The sequence below is a fragment of the Crocodylus porosus genome, unplaced genomic scaffold (assembly GCF_001723895.1).
Source record: "Crocodylus porosus isolate Cpor-Errol unplaced genomic scaffold, CroPor_comp1, whole genome shotgun sequence".
NCBI lineage: Eukaryota > Metazoa > Chordata > Crocodylia > Crocodylidae > Crocodylus > Crocodylus porosus.
The window spans coordinates 97,126,874-97,147,838 of NW_017728943.1; the positions used below are offsets into that span (position 1 = coordinate 97,126,874).

General features: G+C 39.6%; 1 protein-coding gene across 1 annotated transcript in view; it reads left to right on the top strand.

The window, feature by feature from the left end:
- Window positions 1-20,965, top strand: part of LYST (lysosomal trafficking regulator) — a 122,266-nt gene that overhangs the window by 26,050 nt on the left and 75,251 nt on the right. The window contains exons 4-11 of the mRNA XM_019549833.1: window positions 1,489-1,579; window positions 6,232-8,314; window positions 10,268-11,294; window positions 12,643-12,804; window positions 14,044-14,200; window positions 15,715-15,941; window positions 16,741-16,807; window positions 19,672-19,781. Of these exons, the coding sequence (XP_019405378.1) occupies window positions 1,489-1,579; window positions 6,232-8,314; window positions 10,268-11,294; window positions 12,643-12,804; window positions 14,044-14,200; window positions 15,715-15,941; window positions 16,741-16,807; window positions 19,672-19,781 (3,924 nt within the window). The remainder of the gene's footprint in view (window positions 1-1,488; window positions 1,580-6,231; window positions 8,315-10,267; window positions 11,295-12,642; window positions 12,805-14,043; window positions 14,201-15,714; window positions 15,942-16,740; window positions 16,808-19,671; window positions 19,782-20,965) is intronic.

Sequence of the window (20,965 nt, forward strand, 5' to 3'; positions counted from 1 at the left end):
TTGCTCTGCTGGGCAGCGTTTGCTGTTGCTGCCTGCCTGGAGCTTGCACACTGGGCAGCAGCAGCAAACACTGCCTGGTGTGGCAAGAGGGGGGGCCACAGCTGCTGCCACCGTGGGGCAGCCCCAGGGGGTGAGCCCGGAGTTGTGGGGCCCAGGCTGGCAGTGGGTTACAAGCTGGTGCTGAGTGCAGGGGAAAAGCAGCCCTGCCCTATGGCCAGTGCCCTGCGCTGTAGCTGCTTGCAGCCCACATGGGGCTGCCTTTGTCTGCTCAGGACAGCCCCACGCAGGCTCCAAGAGGCTGTAGCAGGGAGTGCTGGCTATGGGGTGGGCAAAGGGCTGCTTTTCCCCATGCTCAGTACCAGCTACTCCTGTGCCCTTCCCCCCCACACCCTTACCTGAGCCTCCCATGCTGGGGGCAGCCACCTGGTCCCAGGCCAGAAGCCCGTGCTGGGGCTTCTGGCTGTGGGGGGGCAGAGCCAAGCGGGCCCTGGTCATGCAGGAGCTCTCCAGTGCTTCCCTTGGGTCCTTCTACCCTTGGTTCCTGTCATCTTTGACAGGAACCAAGGACAGATAAATTTTAAGTTTCTAATGGTTTTTTTTGTTTGTTTGTTTTTTGTTTTGTTTTTTTTAAGGGCCCCGTGGGCCGGATAGAATGGCCTTGCATGTCGGATGCTGCCTGCAGGCTGTATTCTGCCCACCCCAATCCACAGTTTAACTTCAGAATTTCAAAAGAAAAATTTTGCTAGTTCAACTTAATACAGGTGCTTAACTGACACTTGTAAAACTCTGGCGAAGACAGCATACACTTGCATAGGGCTTTGAAAATTATGGAAATACTTTCATTAAAGCTGTATATTGTTTAGGTTTTCATTTGCATTGCACATTCTAGTTCTCTCCAGAGGATTTTTTTTTTTAACTGGCTTTACTGATAGATGGCTAATGCATCATGACAAACTATTACTGATTTAACTTTTTCAGTTCATGAATTAAATTGAAATAAATAAATTCAAACTTATTTAAAAAAACCCAACTCCATCGTTTTAGGAAAGGTGGCAAGGATAAAAGAATATTCCAATAAAGTACTGTGTTTTGGAACCAGGGGGAATTTTTCCTTGGGTTTCATGCCTTCTCCCTTCAAATCAGCAGAAGCTATTTGCTTTCAATTTTTAATCTAATAGTTTTGTTCACCCTTGGGTGAGGAATTCCTTCAGTATGAAAGGCTTGGAGTACTTTGATATTTATAGAAGTAGTTGCAAAGTTATGCTAAATACTTGCAATGCTTTTTGATTGGCTACAGTCTAAGATTATAGTACTCTACAAGAAGTGTTGGCATCTTTTTTTTTTCCTCGTGTGGCTTTTAGAGATGTAGAAAGGAGGATGATAAAAGGATTTGAATAGGTGTTCTAAAACTTTTTTTTAACAACATTTTAAAATTTTGAGTCTGTTAGATGAAAGTGTCCAACTAAGAACCTTTGTTTCCAAATACAGGAGCTGACATGTCGAGAAGAACTCCTAACTCTCCTTCTCTCACTTCTGCCACTGGTATGGAAAATACCTGTCCAAGAAGAAAAAGCAATAGGTATGCTTTAATGCTGTTATGGAATTGCACATGACAAAATTAATCTATGTCAGAGTTTGTAACCTGTGGCCTATGAGCTGGATCCTGTCCACCAAGCAGTTTCGTTCAGCCCATAAATCTGGAATGTTGCGAGTAACTGGAGACATTCAGCGATGTGGGGAAGCAGAGGTGGAGAGGGGACAGTGGAAGCTGGGTTGCAAACGCAGCGTGCCTTTTGGCTGCATTAATTTGGTCCATTGCTGCTAAAACATTAGCCATCTTAGTCTAAAATCAGTCGGCACGAGTGCTCTCTCTATATATCTTTCTTGCTTTGTCTATAAAAGTGTACATCTTCCTCCTAAAATGTTGCTAATGCTTGACCTATGGTATTTGTATTCCTTAGCACTTAGGAGTGATAGTCATTGGGCTAGGTGTGTACAAACAGAACAAGGAGGGTTCCTTCCCAGAGGTTATGATGCTAAGATGGTCCCTCCCCAGAAGTGTACAAGTGTGTATAAGGAGATCATTTAATATTGGCCTGCAGAAAAGGCAATGGTCTTGGTAATTGGTTTGCTCACCTTCCACTTTTTTTGTAAGTATCAGGGAAAGGAGGTATTTGAAGGAAATTTGAAGATATCTACAGGGGTCTTCAACTGCAAAGAGGGATGTGGAAGGAAGGAAAGTGTGAAGGTACTTCTGACAATTGAATGAGTGGGCAGTAGTTGTTAGCATCGTGGTCTGATTGGAAGCAAGCATCAGTCTCTGCAACAGTTCTTGTCTTGATAGTGAATTAACAATGATAGGTGGAGAGTGTTTGGCAGACAATGGCTTTGAAAGTGAGATAAGCAAATGCCCTATGTCTGTGAAAAGGAGGAGCCAGTGAAGTGACTGGAAAAAAGGTGACATGGTTAGAACAGTGAGACAGGATTATTTTCATAACTGCATTCTGGATGGATGTGAATGGGTAAAGATTGCATTTTTTTTTTTTTTTCAAGTTTAGAAAGCAAAATATTACATTCCTAAGATTTAAGATGAATAGAGTTGGGAATAGTTATGGGTGTCAATCATCTTTCTGCACCCCTAGGCCTGAACTTAAAATCACATGTTATGCAGGATTTTCAGGCAGGCAGTTTTACATGTCAGACTGGTTACCTTTCGGGTACTTTTAATATAGGACAGAATAGATTTGAAAAGCTAAAGATTTAGATCAGTGAGGGAGACAACTTGCTTGCCGTTTCGTTCCTTTTTTAATAAAACGTCTTTGTGTCTCATGTCTCGTTACCGTACATAGATTTACAAGATTTAAAGACAAAATCTGATGATTATTGTATGCAACTTTACTACTTCTGTTGGCTGACTCTGCATAATTACATTCCTTTCTCTGTGTGCACTTCTAATGTAACTTGGTATGAAATGTGCTTTCTTGTGGTCCTATAATAGGATAATAATTTTGCAAGGATTAGTTCAAAATAAAGTTGCACTTATTTAAGTATGAAACCTTACCTTCATGTACAGTCTATAAAACTTTCCCATCTGAATACCTAGCTAACGTGTAGTGAATGTAGTGAAAAGGAGGACCACCTTACAGACTAACTCATTTCTTTAGGGCAGTGATTCTCAACCAGAGTGGTTCAGCACCCCAGCATGATTTGAGATCCTTTTTAAGGGTACCATGCAATAGTGGATATGTAAACAGCTACACATGATTGTATGTTGTGGTCTTGCTGAATTCTTTGCAACACAAGCACGGCTCCATTGTTTTTCCGTTGTCAGGAAACAACTAAAAGCTAAGAGCTGGCATTTTCCGAGCAGTGCCTTGAGTCAAAAGGTTAAGAACAGTTGTATTAAGGAATGAAGGTATTTGCAATAGGCTTCATGGCTAGATGCAGAGAGATCTTTTTGGTAAATGGCTGTTGTGTTCAGGTAGTTCTGCATGCCCTTTTTAGTAAAGTATGTTAGGTTAGGATAAACAACCTACATGCAGAAAATAGTAGATTCCCCAAACAAAATGCCAAAACTTGAACTCCATTCCCCCATACCCTCAAGTACCACTTCCCTGCCTAAATCCCTACAAAAGTAAACCCTCACCAATATCAGCTGGGCATCCCAACTGCCATTTTTATCCAGGTATCCCAGATCAGTTAAGATTAGACAGTGTTTTTCTAGAGTTCTGAACAAGCACTTGAACTAAGCACTTAGGGGGTCTATACATGTGCTCTGGGGTAGAAGAGAGGGTTCTTTAATTAGAACAGCTCTGAGAGCCACTATAATAGAAAAGACCCACAACGTCATGTGTATTCAGTGTCCCACACTTCAAAATGGTGGTGGGGGTGCTGTAACTAAAGCTTGTCCAATGAGCTTTAGTTACAGCACCCCTACCACCATTTTGAAGCACAGGAACACTGATGACGCATGACATGGAGGCTGCTGGAGCACACTAATTAGCATAATTGTGTGCTCTGACGTGCTAATTAGCATGTGTTGGACAGAGGTCCTTCACATGTATACATGCCCTCAATGGGCTTTTGTTCAGACACTTTCTTGTAAAAAAGACTGTTCTGCTTGATGGAGCAGTACAAGAGAAGAGTTCAGAATATCTGATCCATAGGCCCTGCTACAGATCACATGTATTATGCAATTTAATTAACTGGTTCATCATGCATAATTTTAGACAAGCCACGTGTGCAAAATAGTTATCACACAATAAAAATGGCTGTCAAGCTATAAAAAGATACAACTGGCTATAAAGTAGTGCTTGAAAATGTGTTACAATTCTACAGCTGGTTTTTATCCAGCTTTAATTTGAACGTGTATAGGGCCCCTAAAGTAATATTTTGGTTCTGTTGGTCAGATAAGTCTTGAGTGGATTGTCAGGAACCTGACTTTGGTTTTTGTCCTTTTAAGGCTAAGTACAGACAGTCAAAAAGCCCGAGGCTGAACCAGTTCAGTCTTTGCAGGTTAGTCCAAGCTACAGAGATTAAACTGAGAAACAACTGGACAGACGTTCACTTCTGATTCAGGAAATGTAGTCACATACCTGCAGTAGCTCAGTCCAGAAGCTGGGGGTGCTAGAGCACAACCCTCTGCCACATAGCCAGCTTTGACTGTGTGTTCACTTCCTCTTCCTGCTACCCTTGAAGTCTCTGGGATTTGCAGTCTCTGCCTTTCCCCTCTCTCCACCTTCTCTGTTGAAGCAAACAGCACAGCACAGCCCAGCCCAGCCCAGGGTTGGAAAACATGCTGGGATGCTAGGGGACTGTGATTTTAACTTGAACCGGGAAGGGGTCTGGGACAGAACCTTCATAAACAAGTTTGACTTAAATCAGTTAAGTCTGATATGTAACTGATTTATCTAGGTTTATCTTAAACCAGATTCAGCCATTTTGAAACTGGTGTATTTTCATTGAGCTTCTGTTCTGTTACTCTGATGACTTAAACTGGTTTATGTGCAACTTCTGTCCATAGCCTAAAAGTGAGGGGGTTTTCTGAATCAGATTTTGAAGGGAGAAAGATACCTCTTCTACTTGAGATGTAGGATATTTTGATTCTTCAAGGAAAAAAAGACATGAGGTGCTTCCATTCAAGAGAAAAGTGAAAGTTTAGATTTTGACTGTTTTATCATCGCAGAAACATTATCCTTGCTTGTCCATATTGGTGTGAATGGGTTAATAGGATTCCTAAATCTGCATTGCTAATAACCATTTTGTGATGACTTGTCATGAAGTTTACTGAAAGAACGAATAAAAGTAAAGTAAAGCATATGCAGGGAAGGTGCAGTGGTACAGTTGCAACTCCCTTTAATTCTTGCTCCACCAAAAATTTTAAACCAGCTGCCTGGCAGTGGCAGTGGTATTTCTGTCCAGGTAAGAGTGAGGGAGTCAGCTGACTCGGTGGCTCATTTATACTCTACCAGAATGCTACTAATCTTTCTTCACGTCACTGGTGTTAATGTCCCTCTCTTTTTCAAATGGTCTTGATGTTCCACTATTCAAACTTTCCTTTCTTTTGCAATTTTGCTTTTTGCTAGCCATTGCTGGTAATGTCTCTTGTATTTCAAAGACCTGAAGACTGTTTTAGCTCTAATTAGAAACTTTAACTCAGGTGTGGTTATATTAATTTAGGTATAGAAATGACTGACAGTGAAGTATTGGAGACATTATAAAGATGTTCAAGAAGCCTAGGTTTTATGTTATTAATCTGAATGAAATGCATATTTTAGTTATAATGACCACAGGACTAATGAAACACTGTCTTTCGACTATTTTTACCTTGTTTGTTGGGGTTTTTAAAACTGAGTGTATAATATATCAAATTGGTGGTTGTTGCAATAAATTTACATATTTTTATTCAATCTTAAATTGAGTAATATAGCATATTAGTAAAGCTTCTAGTTTCTGTTTAAGTGGAGAAATATGTGGCACATTATCGCGTATAACATGACATGGACTATCTACACATCTCTTTCCAAAATCGTAGATCACTCCATGATCATGACCCTTGAGAGAGACTAAACAATATGTATCTCCAAAATATTTGTATTCAGATTACAGCACAAAGCACTAAGGGCACGTTTAATTCTAAGTTTGTTTATGCACTGATTTTATTTATTTATTTATTTATTTATTTATTTATTGTTCTCCCCCCACTTCCCCTTCCCTTCCCCTGTCTTTCAGCAGGTTTCAGACTACCCTTCACAGTTGATGTATGCCTAACCAAAGAGACAAATTCAGGTTCTCTGAAATCCACTCAGGAAAAAATAAGTTTAGAAGGAAACTCTCCTCCATCTCTTCAGCCTTCTGGAAAAATATATCCCTTCTCTCGAAAAAGTAGGCGCCAGCGCAGGACTACCCACCGTTATTCAGTGAGAGATGCAAGAAAATCTCAGTTATCTACTTCAGATTCTGAAGGCAATTCAGATGACAAGACTACCATAATGATAAAACACAGGCGGTCCCAATTCTTGCAGCCTTTTGTAATGTATCCACCCAGGGACAACTTCCTTGCAAGTCTGTGTGATCAGCCATCAGCAGAAGCAGTACCAAATTCTAATCTTGATGCTATGAATTCAGAGAAGTCTAGACAAAACATTCCAGCACACGAACTAAATCCTGAGACTTTAAGTGAGCCAGCTGCAGCTACTGTTATTGGCAGCATGGACAATTCTCCATTTGACTTGTGCCATGTCTTGTTGTCACTGTTAGAAAAAGTATATAAATTTGATATTACCTTGAATCACAGTTCTGCCCTTTCAGCAAGTGTAGTACCTACATTAACAGAATTCTTATCAGGTTTTGGAGACTGTTGCAATATAAATAGTTCTGCAGAAAGTGAAGTGGTTTCTGTAGGCTGGACAGAAGAACCTGTGGCATTAGTTCAAAGAATGCTCTTTAGAACAGTGCTGCATCTTATGTCCTTAGATATTAGCTGTTCTGAGTCAATGCCTGACAACTTGAGAAAAAATCTAACAGATTTGCTTAGGGCAGCTTTAAACATCAGAATTGCTTTGGAAAAGAAGTCTGATCCTTCTGCTCCAAAGCAAAAGAAAACACTACAGGGGGTTGAGGATGACTATGTATTCTTCAAGTATTGTCACAGAGCCCTTATTTTACCTGAGCTGCTAGAAGGGGTTTTGCATATTCTGATCTGTTGCCTTCAGAGCGCAGCCTCTAACCCATTCTACTTTAGTCAAGCTATGGATCTGTTTCATGAGTTCGTACAACACCAAGGATTTAAACTCTTTGAAATGGTAGTCCTTCAAATGGAATGGTTGGTCACAAAGGAGGAGGGAATAACTAACGAAGCGTCAGAGCATCTAAAAGAACTAATTAATAGCATTATGAAAATAATCAGCACCGTCAAAAAAGTGAAATCCGAGCAGCTTCATCAGTCAATGTGTACACGAAAGAGACATAGGCGATGTGAGTATTCTCACTTCATGCATCACCACAGAGATCTTTCGGGGCTTCCAGTTTCTGCTTTTAAAAACCAGTTTTCAAAAAACCCCTTTGAGGAGACCATGGATGGAGAAGTCTGTTATCCTGAACGGTGCTGTTGCATTGCTGTTTGTGCTCACCAGTGCTTGCATTTGCTGCAACAAGTTTCTTTAAGCAGTACCTGTGTTCAAATACTGTCAGGTATGAATAACGTAGGAATATGCTGTTGTATGGACCCAAAATCTGTGATTACACCATTACTCCATGCTTCCAAATTACCAGTATTAAAAAACTTTCAACAATATGTTTTGAGCATCCTTAACAAGTTTATATTGGATCAATTGGGTGGAGCTGAAGTATCTCAAAAAATTGTACAGGCAGCCTGCAATATTTGCACAATTGACTGTGACCAACTTGCCGAATTAGAAGAGACTATGCAAGGCAACTCTCCCGATGCAGGCCCTGCATCCAGTTTTTCAGGTTCCTCTTACAGGTTTCAAGGGATCTTACCTACTAATGGATCTGAAGATATGTTGTTGAAATGGGATGCTTTGGAGGCTTACCAGGATCTTGTTTTTGAAGAAGACAAATTATGCAGTGTGCAGATAGCGACCCACATTTGTCACTTAATCCAAAAGGGCAATGCTGTGGTTCAGTGGAAGCTATATAACTATATATATAACCCAGTGCTGCAGAGAGGAGTTGAGTTAGCCCATCACACCCAGCAACTAGGGGTAACTACAGCATGCAGTCATAGCCAATATTTGCCTCAGGAAGTACTTCAGATTTATTTACAGACACTGCCTGCATTATTTAAATCCAGGTTGGTTAATATTGTATCTATTAATAGATAGAGTTTTTCTATGACAAATGATAAATGTTCAGTCATTAACTTGAATATAATGTAATCAGGTGCATCTTGCACTTTGGTCATGAAGTGATGGCGACCAAATGAATGCTACATGTTTAATTATAGCTTTGCCAGTAGATTCATAAATATCAAGACTGTTGATCTGGAATGATGATCATATGTATGGGTTTAAAATATTCCTATAGAATGCAATTTAAATCTGTTGTGTGCTTGTTGAATACGTTTACATACCACTGTATGAAGGGTTTGGCTTGTTAATTCTTGGCAATCTATTTACTGTATTTGAACAGCTTTCAGAGAAATATCAATGCTTATGTTGTTCTAAATGTCCTATTACATCTTTTATCAAAGATGCTTAAATTGACATTGTTCATAATTCCAAAATAAGGAAGAAATTAATTGCCACTTCATTGTTTTGGCTTTTATTTTAGCATGAAGCAGCATTGTGATTAAGTCTGTGTGCACAAAATAGAGCACATGTAAGGATATATCCTTCATTCCTAGCAGGTGATGTCCTCTGATCCATCTGGAGCTTTAAGAATGTCATTAGTTACCTAGGGTTCTAACAGACTTCACAGTTGTCAGGGGACAGTTTGTAATTATTATTGGCTCTCGTTTACATCTTGATCAGACATTTGAGTTCTTGAGAAAACAGTTTATGGGCAAAAGCCATTCATTCTGTCATTTCATGGAATTTTAAATTTATGGTGTAAGAGACTTTGGGAAATTAAGGAAGTGCAAGAAGTGAATATCAAATTAAAACAAAGTGCTAAATGTTCTGGGATGAACTTAAATGCAAAACAAAAGCCAAAACAGCTAAAAATGTCCTAAACAGCTTGTTCTTCTGGTCTGCATGAGGTGCATTGTGGTGGTCCATCAACATAAATTCCTTGTACAAAATAAGATAGTGGAGCGAGAACATACAATCAATAGATGATTGACTTGGGACTCCAGAATAATGCAAAAACTGACTTTGTAGAACTGTAAGATTAAATCCTTTATGTGGTGGTAAATGAGGGAAAAATTTGCATTGGACCTCACTTATAACCCTGTGACCAGAATACATAAACATGAGTGTATCCAGGATTGCAGCAAGATAGAGAGCTCACTACTCAAGAGCCACACAGCTGAAGGGGGCATGGCAGTACCAGTTTTGATATGGGCCTGGATGCCAATGAGCACTGAGCTAGCTGGTACATGAGTGCAGCTCCAGCTCTGTGTACTGCAGGCTTTGAGTTCACCAGCTGGTCAGCATGGGGTCTGTCCGGAGGCCCTGCTCTCTCTCAGCTCTGGAACCCAGGGGATGAGTGCTGCTGTTGTTTAACCCTCCCACCCCCACATTCCCATATTCAGCAGCAGGGGAAGAGGGAATGAGCAGTGGTGGCATTGAGCCCCTACTTCCATGCAACTCTGGAGCTTCACCATCATTTGACACCCCAGTCCCTCTGGTCAATGAGTTCAGCTAATTTAGTGACTGGGGTGCGGGTGGGTGTGGCAGGAAGGATAAGAAAGGGCAAACGGCAGTAGTGGTTACCCCTAGGCTCAGGACCCATGTGAAAGCAGGGGGTCCAACCAGTTCCTGTGCTGACCAGCTGGTGAGCTCAGAGCTTGCTGCACATGCAGAACTTCTACATGCTAAGCTGATGTGCTAGTGAGTGCATGCAACACACAAAGTTGGGGTTGGGAGGGGGGTGCCACTTTTGTCAGGATCTGCCCCTGGGCCCAGTTGTTATAAACCCACATTTTCTGAAAGCTGCTGAAGTGGGGGGCAGGGGGGTATGTGTATATGCATGCGCACGTGCACGTTCTTTCAGTTGCCTGTATGTATACTTTCATTTTCTCTGCCCCCCTGAGTTCATGCCAAGCTTTATAATTTTTCTGTGCTTTTTTTTTTTTTCCCTACAGGGTAATAAGAGACTTGTTTTTAAGTTGTAATGGAGTTAACCAAATGACAGAACTAAATTACTTGGATTCGGTAAGAGTTCATTCTCTGAAAGTTTTTGAAACTCTTATATTCTCCCTTGGAGACCAGCAGAAAGACCAAGCAATGCCAGAGTTAGAAGGTTTGAATAGTGAACAAAAGGAGTCTACTTTGGATCTACCTGCTTCCTTGTGTAGCCAGCAGAGGAATTCAGATGTTCCTCAGAGCCTGAGCAAGTTTTATGCTGGCCTTAAAGAAGCTTATCCAAAGAAAAAAAAGTCCATCAGCCAAGACATTCATGTCAACACAATAAATTTGTTCCTCTGTGTGGCCTTTTTGTGTGTGAGTAAAGAAGCAGATTGTGATAGGGATTCAGCTAATGATTCTGAAGATACTTCAGGCTATGATAGTACAGCTAGTGAACCTTTGAGTCACAAGCTACCATGTCTGTCACTAGAAAGCCTTGTTTTACCTTCCCCAGAGCATATCCACAGAGCAGCAGACATTTGGGCTATGTGTCGTTGGATCTATTTGTACAGTTCGGTTTTCCAGAGGCAGTTCCATAGATTGGGTGGCTTTGAAGTATGCCATAAGTTGTTGATTATGATTATCCAGAAACTTTCCAAAAATAAAGAAAAGCAGCAAGAAAAAAAGGAGGGACTTTTTACTGAAAACAGTAAAAATGTGAATGAGAGTCCTCGAATTGAGCCTGTTTTCAAAGAAGCCTTGTCTCATGTGACTAAGAAAAATAAGTTGGCATCAACAGAGGTTCATAGTCTGGTTGAAAATTCTGAGGCTACAAGACAAGTGTCTGAACATATTTCCAATGACCACTCTTTTAGTGTGGAACAAATTTCAGGTACTCCTGTTCATCCTGAACTAGAAGCTGCTGAAAGACAAGAGAATGAGTGGGCATTTCAGAGTATAAGACTTTTGGAAGCTCTCCTGACTATTTGTCTACATGGTGTAAATAATATGCAACAGAAGTTGGAAATGGAGATGCCTCACCAGGTAGTAAATGCTTTTTTTTTTTTTTTTTTTTTTTTTTTAAGTTAATTTTAAATGGAGAAATGCAGAATAACTATTGCCATTATTGTCTTGCTAATCAATCAATCAACAGTCATTTTAGAGGTGGGAAAATAGTATTCTTCATTCCCTTAAAGCTCTCATAAATGTCTCTTAAATCTTTATTTGGATGGGTATATCCTGGAAGACATGGGTGGTCACCTTGCTGCATGCATGCCACAAATGGCACTGGCAGCCTATGTGGCAGACTGGGGAAGGGGCAAGCAGCACAGTACAGATTGGTCATGGAGCACAGGGCAAAGAGGAAAAAGCAGAGCAGCAGATAGGGAAGGGGGTCAGAATGGTACTCAGGCAGGACAGAGACTGAATTTGTGGCATGCCTGCCAAAAAGTCTGGCCCCCACTAAAGCATTGTCTTCATAGGTTGGATCTAGTAAAATAGTGAAAGATGCTTGTGATTAAAACAAACTGATCAGTCAGTGGAAGGCTCTGAAATGGAGATGATTTGAAGGAAAGGGAACTTTGACACACAACCAGGCTGTTTTAAAGATACAGAGGGAATTAAAATTGATTTAAGGGAGTACTGTGCAGACCATAAATACTGATAAAGGGTATGGGAGAACACAGTTAAACCCGTATATTCCAAGAAGAGAATTAAAAAATTATACTACCTGGTGGGTAGTTAGGACTGAAATAGTAATGGTAATAGTATGTACAGCACTTAAGATGTTTAGGTTATCCAGTATTTCTGTGTTTAATCTGAGAATACACATTGTAAAAGCAGTATGTTCTAGATGGAGGCATAAAATTAGAAGTTAGTGGACTAGCACCTAGTTCTGTCTCTGCATCAGTTTGCTTTCTGGACTTGGGTAGGCTCTTAACCTCTTTGCATGTTCCACATTTGCAAAATGGGGTATTGAGTGGTGCAGGTACAGTGCTCTGTAGGACCTGTCTGTACTAATAACTTACCTGCCAAGTGGTGCAGGGCTGAAATGGTGAGCTGCTGTCTGCTCCCAGTCCAGAGTTAGTGTAACAGTTAGCATGGCACTGCACTTGAGCTAATTAGCACAGCCTTACTGTGCTAATGATTGATAAGTAAAATATCTACATTTCCACAGCCTGCAAATGTTTGACCTACCAGATGTGTGGTGGTGCAGACTTCTTTATACAAATAAGGAGCAGGGCCTGGACGCCTACATGGTAAAAGATTCAGTCCATTTATATAAGAGATGGCAGGTGGACAGGAGAATTTTAAAATGCATGGTGATCATAGTTTTTGAGCCATGTCACAACCAAGTATCAGTTATAACATTATTTTCTTCTTCCTCATGAAGAACGTGTGTGTGGCAGATATATTACTTGAAATACGGGACCAGCTCACTCAGGCAAAAGTCGTTGAAACTGACTTGGCAAAACCACTCTTTGATTCACTGCTTCAAGTTGCACTGGGCAATTTTTCTGCTGATCTGGGTAATTCTGAAGAAAAAGCTGAGAAGGTGTGACACTAATGTATTAATACTGATTAAAGGAGAATAATCCTGTGTGAGGGTTTGCATCTATATTCAGTTCTCTATAAATAAACAGGCGTATAGTGCTGCTCCTTCTCTAGAGAGCGTGTGCAGGGTGGTTAATAGTTAATGTTTTATGGATGTATCTAAGCTCTCAAACTTAATGGTTGCCTTGTTTAAATAGACTCTGAGAACACCTATTGCCTTCGTTGTCTATATCAGAAATAAGTCAAAGGGCTCATTTCTAAAGGAGGTTGAGAGAGGAGGAAAAGCAAGATATAGTATGGATTCAGGGTAATATACCTAAAATGACTTGAAACACAATTTTTGTTTCACTTTACAGAATGGGTATCAAAGATATAGGCCACAGAGCAGCAGCATCTGACCTGTGAGGCAGCTCCCAAAGGGGTTGGGGATGGGACAAGTGTGGGCGAGGCCCGTTGCCAGATTCCAGGATATGGAGCCCTGTTGCTTGTTCCTCTGCTGCCAAAAATGCATCCGCAGCTGCTACATTAATCCCCATGGCTGCCTGAGCTGATGCGGTTAATGCTGCTGCAATTAATGCTCCTAATGCTTGTTCCACTGGCAGAGGCAGGTCCAGATCTGGTCTGTGAAGCCAAGCAAATTTGATGCCCCTGCTCTACAGCAGAGATGTTTTATTTGCCAACTTAGGAATTTCCAAGGGAAGAAAATTGGTATGGGATGCTGATTGACCCTAATGGTTGCAAGACCTATTATAAATTGTATCAGTATTCCCATAGTGTTGTTCATGGTGAAATGGAGAAACAAATAGTGCTACTTGCTCAGGTACATGTGTGTATTTTTTTTTTAGATTGGAAACCAACTCTTCTGACTACTCTTAGTCAGTAGGTCTGAGTTAATATAAGTCCTGGTGAACCCCTACCAAAAGTTAGTTGAGTATTTTACAAGAATTATCTTTGGAATAATTTTAAATTTTTAATTTTTTAAAAACAAAAATGTAAGTACACTTTTGTTTTTAAGAAGTAAAAATAGAAACAAAGTAGTTCCACCCACATTTCTTTTGTGACTCTTGTTTATAGATGATACTTCCCAGTAGGAATTGTAGGCCAGTTAATTTCTACTGGTTTTAGAAGCACGTCAGTGGGGGCATACTGATTGGGAAGATCCCAGAGCACTTCCTTTGCTTAATGAAGGGATTATACAAATGAAAGGACTGCATATAAGTTTGACATATGTATTTAACAGGACCAACAAACTGAAAAGGAGTCTGTGCCACAGTCAGGGGATCTTTCAGAGGAAACTGAGGAGTCACAGTGCTGTAGTTTGAAACTCTTTGTTGAAGAAGAAGGCTATGAAGCAGATAGTGAAAGTAACCCTGATGACAGTGAAACCAAAGATGAAGGTAAATACTAGTTCTTGTAAGCATCAGGTAAAATATCTTTGACTATTTTATGAACTTGATATTTGGAGCACAATGGAGGGTAGAGTACTAGACTTTTTCTGACATGCAAGTGGAATGCACTAGGAAGAATGGATTAGAGAGTCTTTTAATTGATTTTTTTTTTTTTTTTTTTCAGTTTAGCGTTTTTTTAATGGCTCAAAACAGTTTTGCTATGGACAGTTCAAATCAATGTTGCATAAAAGTTCTTAGGTCTAATGCTTTGTGTAACGTTTTGTGGCTTTTGTCAAACCGGCTCTGAAGTCCTGTTGAGCTATCCTTGCTGAAGGGTGGTATTGATTATGATCTAAAAGTATTCTCTCTGTAGAGAGGGAAGGTGATGAAGAACTATTGTTTTTTGTCTTTATACATCCATGTTTAACTTTATTAGTTAATATCATAACAATTTTGTAAAAAATCTCCTAGTTCATTTGCAAGGATTTTTATATTAATTGACCACTAGTGTGCACATCTATTATTCAGATACATGCTTGTTAAAAACAATTCTTAAAAAAATGAATTTGCCTAATGTCTGTTCTTTCACTAAATTTAAACATTTACATTTTTATAATAGTATCAAATGCATTAATATACAGCTAAGCTGAAATTTCCATTTTCATCCCTTTTTGTATTGAAAATCTGTTTTTGTAAGCATATGCTATAGACCAATTTTTACAAAATGTATTGGTATCAAATGGTACACTGTAAGTGGTTATGCAGTAATTGTTATCTACATGCTTCTGTATCACTACAAGCCTAGAAAAGGCATTGCAGAGTTAATCCTGTTTTATTACTGAGAGTTAATATTTTGGCTGTTTACTAACCTGGTTCCAGGAGCATGCAAATATAAGTTACACTAACAATTGAGGCATCCTCTTAAGCAGAGCTTTTCATCCCCTTTTAAAGTGAACAAACTTACCGTTTTAATTGTCACCCAGGGTCTTGATATTTAGCGAAGTGTGTGTAACTATAGTTTACTTCAAATTTTTATCTACTTTGAAGAGGAATTCATGCTTTTAGGGTTTACCTGAAGCACTTGCAACTGCCCATTAAGCACATCTTGTAAGTGGTAGATTTGCCTATAGTGAATGAATTTTGCTTTAAGCAATAATCACTTTTTAAAAAAGTGAAAAGCCTAACTTGTCTTAATAGGCTGAAGTATTTTTAGGCTGTCACTGATATGGGGATCTGTGCTAGCATTGATTTCCAAATAAAGCAATTATTCAGGTTTTTTTATTTTTATTTTTTTTTTTATTCTGATTTCTTTGGTCACAAATTTTAAGTAAACATATCAGGGAAGAAGATAGCTGGAGTTTCTGAAATCATTTGCTTTATAACTATAAATCTCCTTAAGCTTTTATTTTCTGATAGCAAAATAATACCTCTTCTAAAGAATATACGTAACATATCTTCTGACTTTCCGCATCAAAGGGTTTTTAGTTGGGTGAGTTTCACTATCCTGAATTGTTTTCTTTCAGGAGCAGACACTAAATCAGAAGCAGGATGCAGTGGTCCTTCAAGTTGTTCCAGTGACCTAACTGAAAGCCTCAATCAAGGAGAATTAATATATCCTGAAATCTGCATGCTAGAATTAAATTTGCTTTTGGCTGGTAACCCAAGTCTAGATGTGCTTGCCCACGTTTTTGAGAGTTTCTTGAAAATCATCAGACAAAAGGAAAAAAATGCCACTTTACTCATGCACCAGGTAGAATAATATAATTTACAAAAATGTTATGCTTGTCTTTTGTATCTTAAACTTGTTAATGGGAAATTTTTAAATATTACTAATGTAAACCACAAATACTTCAGAATTTGACAAACTATCCCCATTATTTTGATATTTACCGTAATATTCACTTCAACAAAATAGGATATTCAGCATGAAATTAATGTTTTTATAGGTCTTAAACAATGCCATGTAGATTTTAGGAGTTACCACACCTTCAAGAGTAAATTGGATGTTTATCTTGCTGGGATCCTATGACGCCAGCTGGCTTCCTGCCCCTCGGGCGAAGGGCTGGACTCTGATCTTCTGCGGTCCCTTCCAGCCCTTGTCTGTCTGTCTGTCTGTCCTTTTAATACATCTTGTGATTGTACTTTACGTATAAAAGGTTTGAGTTTAGGTTTGCAGATGCTTATTCTTTGACTGTTCAGTGTCATTGGAAATCTAGCACTTTTTCAGTTCAGTGATACAGAAACTTCCTGGAATTCAGTCTAAGAAAAATTGTTTTTTAAGATGTATCCAGACTGATAGTGGATTAACAATTGCTGCTTTTGTCTTTTCACAAGACACAATCTCGTATCCAGGTCACAAACCAGAAGTGACTGTATTAGTCTGAATCATGAAAACACATTCAGTCACAAATATTAACAGTTATGATAAAAATTACTGAAAATCAGACTTGGATGCTCTGGACTAATTCATAAAACTAATTGTGTGTGGTTTCTTCTCCAATTTTTTATGACTTGTTCAGACACTGAACCATAAAGTTTTTCTCTTTCAGGGAGTTGTAAAAAATCTTTTGGGAGGATTCCTAAACATATTGACACAGTCAGACTCCAATTTGTATGGTGAGTTTCATTTAAAAAAAGATTTTGCTGTACTTTTATTGCATTTAAATTCAAACTTCCAGGTCAAAACTATTTATGGAACTGCAGACTCGGCAAACACATCTCTTTGGTACATATGTATTTCCCCATTTGTGTATGCAAGTCAAGTGTACATTGACATTCAATACTCATACAACTGAAGCAGGGTGTTGTTAAGGTGAGGGAAGGCTGCCTAATAGAAACAGGCATGCTTGACTTCAAAAGCCAGCTGAACCTGGATCTGAAATGTTAATGTTCCCTTAATAGTTCTGTTTTGCATATGATGTAACTTTCTTTGTAAAGAACTACCTTTGTTCCTAGCATGTTTAAAACTTCTTATATTTTAAAAATTCAATTCACTCTTGGCACAGAATTTCAGCTTTATCAGTGGAAGAAAACCTAATGCAAAAGAGAAAGCCATGGCAATGTAAGCTTCTTCATGCTAAGTCATTTAGGTTAGGAGAACTAGCCTAAGGGGGAGAACCTGGTGAATAAATGCCTTGTGGTAATGATTTCTTGTTATCATTCTTGCTTAGAGCCACAGCAGTAGCCTAGAACTAACAAGCCTCCACACTTCTCTATTATTTATTTATTTTATTGCAGGAGAGATTTGGGTTTTAGGGTTGTTGTTGTTTTTTTAGCCCACAGCTATTATCTTGCCAGAAATGCCTGTTCTTCTTTTATTAAATTAAGTTATTTGGATTATTTTTATTAAATTTCATTGTGTCATGGAGATAGGATATGACTCTTCCAGTTTTAAGTTTTTAAACTGTTAACAAACTTCAACAACCTTACGAGTTGGCCCGAACTTGGGACCTCCAGTGTGGGAAAGGTTTCAGAACACAATTATGTGATTCAGAATCAAATCTATTTTTCCAAAATTTCCCATGAAATGGACTGTTCAAAATTCTCATTTGGAAAGCATTCAGTTCTTTTCCAAACGCTTATAGTACCAGATTTGGTCATCTACATGTTCATCTAAGTCCCAAAAATGTCACTTAAATGTAGAGTGGGCTTCACTTCCTGCATGTGTAGCTGTATACACGTGATGGTTATCAACACACTGGGTACCTCTACACATGCTATTAATGCAGAGCAATACACTCTGGCATAGTTCACGCTGGAGCCAGCTTCTCCTGGACACAGCATCTGCATGTGAGCCTGGTAACACAGCAGTCTGAGCCAGAGTGGAGCAGCCCCAAGTTGGCACTAGGCTGGGGGGGAGGGTGTCAGCTCTGGGTGGTGGCATCAAGCAGCAGAGGGGCTTGCTGGGGCATGAATGCTAAAGTGTAGGGGTAGGCAGCAAGCAGTCCCCACACTTTGTGCCCCAGCCAGCCCCTGTCACCATCTACATGTGTTTTGGCAAAGTAAGTTACTAATTAGTCAACTCTGTAATAAAGTGCATGTGTAGATGCATCTACTGAGAAATAGATTACTATTCTGTGTATAAATGGTATTTTGTCGATTTTAGATGACCAGATCTAGTCTAGGAGTCCAAAAAATATTTAAGAAAATACCTCCTGTGGTGGGTAGGAGGACGTGTGTGTATGCACGTGTGCATACATCCACACTTCCCACCCACACACTGTAAATTTACTTAGTTTATAAAGGTGTGTATCTATCCTGCCTTCTGTTTGCAAAATGAACCATACTCCCCAGTAGATCTACAGTTGCTGACTGAAAATGCCTTTTTTTTTTTTTCCTTATTTGTCAGCAGCACCAAGATTTTCCATGGCTCATGTCTCTCTTTTCCTGCCGTCTTGAGGAATTAACTGGCTTCCTATGCCATCCAACCTGAGGTCCTAGGGAGGCAGTTTAAACAGTGAACTCCTTTGGAGGTTCATTCCAGGGGTGCTGGAGTCCTATATCTCTGCTAGTGAATTTGGGAGTCTTTGATTGTTGGTTTGAATCAGGGTTGACTTTTTTCAGGGCTTTTAAACTATCTCTGCATGACTTCTAGGCTAGGGGCAGAAGTTACGCACAAACTGGTATAAATGATTGGAAACTGGTTCAGATCTCTAACACATTGGAACTTCAGTGCACATAAACTGCTTTCAAAATGGCTGAAACAGGTTTAAGATAAACCTGGATGAGACAGTTCAGTTCCAAACTGCTAACCTTGGGGGGAAAAGGGAGTCAAATGTAAGAATGCATTAAGAGTCCAGACCTGAGACTTCTAAGTGTTCAGGCATCTTGTGATGCAGAGTCTTAGTAGAGGCTGGTCTCTAGCACTGCTTCCTCCTTATTTTGTGTTAGCTTTACATCAGAGTGGCACCAAATGGACCTCTGAAAGATGTGCCCGCCAATACTGTACTTGGGTTCTGCAGTCCTGGAGAGATGGGATGGATATATGCTCGTATTAATAAGCGTTTAAATGGCTACTCAAGACGTGTTAGCTGCACAAACAAAATAAAACAAGAGGGTGGGGGGAAAAAAAGAGGTGACACTTCTCTGCAGAACTGAACCTCCAGTCACTGCTCCTGCATCATGCGCTTCCATGCCGAGGGCCCAAAGTGGCCAGTTACGCCTCGGGCTGTAAATTTATCCTAAATCAGCAGAAGGGAGCCAAACAGGGTTTCCCAAGCTTTTAGAATTGCAGCCCTGTGGCAAAGCATCTGAAAGCCCTGTCATAGAGCTGCAGACCCTGTAAGCTTGGATTTGGAAAACCCTGTCAATAAATCAGTTAATTGAACCTGAGGCATTATTATGGAAAACATAAGGTTTGATTTGGCACTTTCTGACAAAATGGAACACGGAATGTGCTGGTCTGACTGTATAAAAATATAACTGATACATTTAAAACTACTGTTATTTAGACACATTATTCCCCATTTTTATCTTTCCAGAATGCCAGGTAGTGCTGGTGGATCTGCTGGATTCTTTGATGAGCTCAAAGACATCCTCAGAAGAGTTAACCCTTCTCTTGAGGATCTTTTTGGAAAAAACACCCTGTACGGTATGTATGCAATAGAACTTCAGAAAGTTGCTTGATGCAGCAAATGGAGCTAAAGAAACTATGGATGCCCATCACTGTATTCAGAGAATAAGGATTTTTGAGCAGAAGGAGGTCATATCTCAATGTAACCCATAATATAACTAAACCCTACTTACTTTCCTAATTGTTTTACTTGTTCCTACAGAAAGTGGGGAACTGGGGGAAAGGCAAGAAGTGGAGCATTTTTATTTAAAACTTTAAATGAGGAAAGAATGTCTTGAGCTTACATTCTAGGACAAAGAAGATTAAGCTTTTGAGACGCAGGTTTGGGTCTTTGGAACTACGAGGGTGTTTCATAATCTAACATTTTAAAATGAAACCATTTTGTGTGCAGTGGTCACTCATTAGACAATATCATCTCTGCATAGCTTCCACACAGGTATTTCAGGGAGTTTCTTGATACTGTCCTTAAAGAAGCTTTTTTTTTTTTGGTTGCTATGACGGCCAGTTCTATACTGTGAGTTGTACCTCTGCATCATTGGTGAATCTGTGCCCACAAAGAACCTCCTTCTCCAGTTTTTAGTTTCTTCACCCACTCATAGACTTTCCATTGAGCCACGCAGTTTTCATCATATTGTGCCACAATCCTATGGTGAATTTCAGTAGGTGGCATACCTTTTGGCCCACAAAAAAACAAATGAGGTAACTCGATTCTTCTTTTGGTATGCACTGATAACTGTTTAGCAATATTGTTTTTGTGCTCACTAGTATCACATTTCTGTCCAGCACAAAACAATGCGTGTGTTCTTTCAATTCTGTTATCACTGTTCCCCGCAGCTTTGTCACTTTCTACTTTCACAGGCATACAATACAGGCAGCCATTATCCCATTAGTTTCTAAAATATCCTTGTAAGTTTTAAGAGTGTTTAAAACTGGCAAAAGCATCCCCTTTTCATTGCTTTGTGACCAGGAGGCACTTTAAAAACATCTTGTATTTAATACTTGATTTGATGATGATGCTGGATATAGTGGTAAAAAAAAAAAATTACTGCAGGTGTGTATAAGGGACTTCAAAGATCTGTTCTTTTTATTATTTGTCAGAAGAATAACTTTATCAGCAAAATGTCTACACCATCAATATTTTAAATAATAGCCATGTAAGCAAGGAGACAAATTTCAGAAGTATTTCCTTGTCCCAAATTTGA